This window comes from Sinocyclocheilus grahami, unplaced genomic scaffold, assembly GCF_001515645.1.
Source record: "Sinocyclocheilus grahami isolate Dianchi unplaced genomic scaffold, SAMN03320097.WGS_v1.1 scaffold29.1, whole genome shotgun sequence".
NCBI lineage: Eukaryota > Metazoa > Chordata > Actinopteri > Cypriniformes > Cyprinidae > Sinocyclocheilus > Sinocyclocheilus grahami.
The window spans coordinates 63,358-68,043 of NW_015505208.1; the positions used below are offsets into that span (position 1 = coordinate 63,358).

Sequence of the window (4,686 nt, forward strand, 5' to 3'; positions counted from 1 at the left end):
ATTTTTGAGTGGACTTTGCTGTTCCGATGAGCATGAACGCACACACACACAAGTGAATCCTGAGCGGGGAACTCATTTTCGGCAGCCGGAATTTCTGTGCATCTCTAATTATTGGCGGCATTAGAAATGGATATTATATAATAGCTGCTTTTTTGAACATTTTAGCAATTTAAAAATATAAAAAAATGATTTTTTACACGGCACCCCTGCTCTCGACAGACCCCGGCTGGGAAACACTGTTCTAAATAATTCCGCGAGTGGGGCTTGAGGAAGTGACATCGCCTGCGTCTGCGCCTGATGCAGCCCCTGAAGCGAGACACAGGAAACAGAAATACTGCAAAATAATAATAATAACGTTATAACATTTCGTTTCGTCTCGTTTTGGTCAACGAAAATGAAGAGACATTTTAGCATAGTTTTTATTTTGTAAGCCACATTTCGTCTCGTTTTTATTCGTCAACGATATTGCATTGTACATTTAATTATCGTCATCGTCACATGACCAGCATTTTCGTCTCGTCATCGTCATGTGATAAAGGTTCGTTGACGACTATATTTCGTCATAATTTTCGTTGACGAAAGCAACACTAGTGACACGCAACTACACTCAGCAAGTGAAAGCTATATTGCAGTCATCCAACTATCTGGGTTAGTCACCCTAGAAAGCTTATCATAAATTACTAAGGACAACAACAAGTGTTATGCAATAGCACTGGACATGTGCCTTCTGCAGCTGCTACTATACTCATAAATAATATCAAATGCTTTTTTGAAGGAGAAAAATTTGGGTAGCAGATTGAGGGAAAAGCAACATATAATAACGGTTTTGTTGTACAAGAAAAACAGGAGTTTATTCATGCCTTGTTAATGTATATTACTGAGTTAATTCATATTTTTCCAGAAAAAAAATCAATCAACAAATGCTTAAAACGGCCAAAGCAACAAGATTTTTTTAAAAAGTGGTGACAATGAGACAAAATTTTTTTTCCAAGAAAATCAAAGTATGATTTAAAAAGATCTTTCCATTGTGACTCTAAAGCTACTCTGATAGTATGAGCAGAATTGTGTAAAATCTGAATGGAAGCTTGTTTAGATGATCCATCTGAATCAAGAGACCGTTTCCTTTATTTGAAGCTCATACGAACATGTCAGAATTATAGATTCAATCAAAACACAAAAATCTGAATGTATGGATTAGATTGCTATAAAACTTTAAAGTAAAGTAGAAGGAGACTTGACCAAATGAAAAGGCATCAGAATGTTGCCCCTGAGTGTAGGTTTGATTATTTACATTTCTATCTAATTTTCTGCTAACATCCGGACTTGATGGAATATGTCTTCCTAGCAAACAATAAAAGCACAACGGCTTCTGCACACAATACAGACAGAAAACAAACATGAGTCATGACAAATTAATTCATGACCATGATCTTAAAAGATTGACTATTCTGGACAAAAATAAATAATTAAAATGAACAAACATATGAACAACCCTCTTGTGGAGGCTAAATCCTATTTCCTGCATACATTAGAAGTAATGCACAAGTTCCTCTTTGATAATTACTGCTATAAGTCATTCAAAAAATAATTAAATTTTCCTTCAAGCGAACCAGAGAAAGAAAAAAGAAAAAGCAAATCTCTCTCACTTTAAATCGATACATACTCGCTAGTCTAGCTTAAATACGTCAAATATTTCAGTGACATTACACCATGGGGAAAAAATGAGACTATTGTTCTCTTTTAAGATATGATTGCTGCTCTCCACTTGTGACAGGCACTTTTTTCCTTGTTTTAGTCTGTAAAAACCAATTAGCAGATCGACATGATGCAAATGACGGCCTGGGAAACAACGTGAAAAGTCCCTCTTGAGAGATAGTTCATCTCATTTATAATAATAATAATAATAATATATAAACAAATATAAAACAATACTGAGTAATCAGAAAAAATATATTTTAAATTAAATACTTTGGCTGAGAAAAACCTAAAAAGTACTTACGGGGTTATTTCCTTAACCAAAAGCTAAAAAAGGAAAATATACAGTCTTCATTTTTAGGCAAAGTCCAGATATTCCTTTTTTTACACTGTGGAATGTCAGTCAAGTCTGTTAGGCGAAATAAAACCCCATCCCTCCGCAAAAGGAAGGATTTGGAAGTCATTTGGGGAAATCCGTGGGCCTGCTGCCGTCGAGTGAGGAGTCTGATGCAGGCACGGCGGGAGACTGTGGAAGCATTTGCTCTGGTGTGGGAGAGGACAGAGGGCAGGGTGCTGGGACAGGAGCGGCGGAAACAGTGTGGGCGGATTTAGCCGGTTGTGGAGGCGCGGGCTGTGGCTCTCTGGGTGGCGTTGCGGGCCTCTGGAAAACCAGTTCGTCCATTTTGGCCACTCCGCCTTGTGCCGTGTCCACTTGTAGCCGGGCGCAAGAGGTGACTTTGGTGTCCAGGTGAACAGGGGATGAAGAGGGGGGAGGACATGAAGTGGAGCACAGGTCCTTGGTCTTAATGTCCTTCGAGTCCTCCTTCTCTTCCTCGGAGTAGTACTGCTTCAGACGGATGTGCCATGCGAGGCTGCACACGGCCGAGACGGTCTTGAACTGGTGGATCACGTTGCGAGGGATGAAGTAGATGTCGTCGTCACAGAGCTGCATGCGAACATAGCGGATGCCTTCTCGCCGTAACTGGTTGAGTTTGGCGTCATCTACCCACTGGACACACTGTAGAGAGAGGGGTATTACGGGAATGCTGACCTATTTTATACCCGTCTACCTGTATCTTCACACCCGTTCAGGATCTTATACAGTATATGCTGGTTTTTCAGACAATGTTTTTAACACTTGCTTTGACTTCCTTTGAAACTATGATCATTTTTGGAGGAAAAAAATACACACAATGGGCCTCATTTACGAAATGATCGTACGACAGAAAATTGGGCGTATGGTCGTTTCAATGCAAAACTTGGAATTTATCAATATGGACGTGAGTGGTGGCTACGATCAAATCTCACGTCTGGTTTTAGGTCGTGTACGCAAGTTTTTTTAGTTACCTGAACTTGCGCTTTTATTTCGTTTTTATTTTCCTGACCGTCAAACGAAGCTCATTAGTCGATCGTTAACCAGTAAGATTAGAATGTCTTTTTTTTTTTTTTACAGGGCTTAGGGCTGGACAATAATTAAATATCAATATGTATCGCAATATAATTTTTTTCTCAATAACGGTGATATGATTTTTAAACACATTTCCGATATTTCGATATACATTACCAGTGTTTCTCCATAGCTACATTTATTTATTTGTGGCATTTTACTTCGTTGAATAAACATGAGCACTGCACGTTTCAAAATCAAAACACGGCACAGTGTTTTATATGAATGCATCGCTGAAGGGAAAGGCTTGTCTTCAGAAAAGTTTCAATGGCATTTTCATTTTATCTGATAAACAAGCGTTCATGAGCGGTGCTTTGATTACAGCCATTACTGGAGAAACTGCTAATTCTACCGCTCCCAAAACGCCTCCTGCTGGCAGACAATCAGTTTGCATTTTCAAAAGCCTGTTTAAACAGTAAGATTAAGAGGTCTTTTTTTTTTTTTTACAGGGCTTAGGGCTGGACAATAATTAAATATCAATATGTATCGCAATATAATTTTTTTCTCAATAACGGTGATATGATTTTTAAACACATTTCCGATATTTCGATATACATTACCAGTGTTTCTCCATAGCTACATTTATTTATTTGTGGCATTTTACTTCGTTGAATAAACATGAGCACTGCACGTTTCAAAATCAAAACACGGCACAGTGTTTTATATGAATGCATCGCTGAAGGGAAAGGCTTGTCTTCAGAAAAGTTTCGATGGCATTTTCATTTTATCTGATAAACAAGCGTTCATGAGCGGTGCTTTGATTACAGCCATTACTGGAGAAACCGCTAATTCTACCGCTCCCAAAACGCCTCCTGCTGGCAGACAATCAGTTTGCATTTTCAAAAGCCTGTCTCCAGCAACATGTTTTTGTTGTTGCTCTTTTTTTTTTCTCTCCAGCAACTCAGAGCACTTTTCATACTGGCTAAAGCACATTTGTTTCAATCTATAAGAATAATCAGTCTACACTACCAGTCAAAATTATTATTATTTTTTAAAGAATTCTCTTCTGCTCACCAAACCTGCATTTATTTGATCCAAAGTACAGCAAAAACAGTATTTAAAATATTTTTTAAATATTTAAAACAACTGCTTTCTATTTGAATATATTTAAAAATGCAATTTATTCCTGTGATCAAAGCTGAATTTTCAGCATCATTACTCCAGTCTTCAGTTTCACATGATCCAGAAATCATTCTAATATGGCGATTTGCTGATTATCAATATTTAAAACAGTTGAGTACATTTTTCAGGATTCTTTGATGAATAGAAAGATCCAAAGATCAGCATTTATCTGAAACAAAAAGCTTTTGTAACATTATATACACTATACCATTCAAAAGCTTGGAGTCAGTATGATTTTTTCTTTTTTTGGAAAGAAATGATAGAAATTAATACTTTTATTTAGCAAGGATGCTTTAAATTGATCAAAAGTGATGATAAAGACATGTATAATGTTACAAAATATTTCTATTTCAGATAAATGCTGTTCTTCTGAGCTTTCTGTTCATCAAAGAAACCTGAAAAAATTATACTCAGCTGTTTTC

At 37.1% G+C, this 4,686-nt stretch overlaps 1 protein-coding gene across 2 annotated transcripts in view; it reads right to left on the reverse strand.

Moving 5' to 3' along the window:
* LOC107570136 (round spermatid basic protein 1-like) overlaps nucleotides 1-4,686 on the reverse strand; it is a 31,320-nt gene that overhangs the window by 14,202 nt on the left and 12,432 nt on the right. The window contains exon 7 of one of the 2 annotated variants that reach the window (XR_001606994.1): nucleotides 976-2,713. Coding sequence is in view for 1 of the 2 variants with exons in the window: in XM_016256338.1 (XP_016111824.1) it covers nucleotides 2,156-2,713 (558 nt within the window). In the remaining variant the exon portion in view is untranslated. Of the gene's footprint in view, nucleotides 1-589; nucleotides 2,714-4,686 lie in introns of those variants that run through there. The other variant, XM_016256338.1, reaches the window with a different exon arrangement.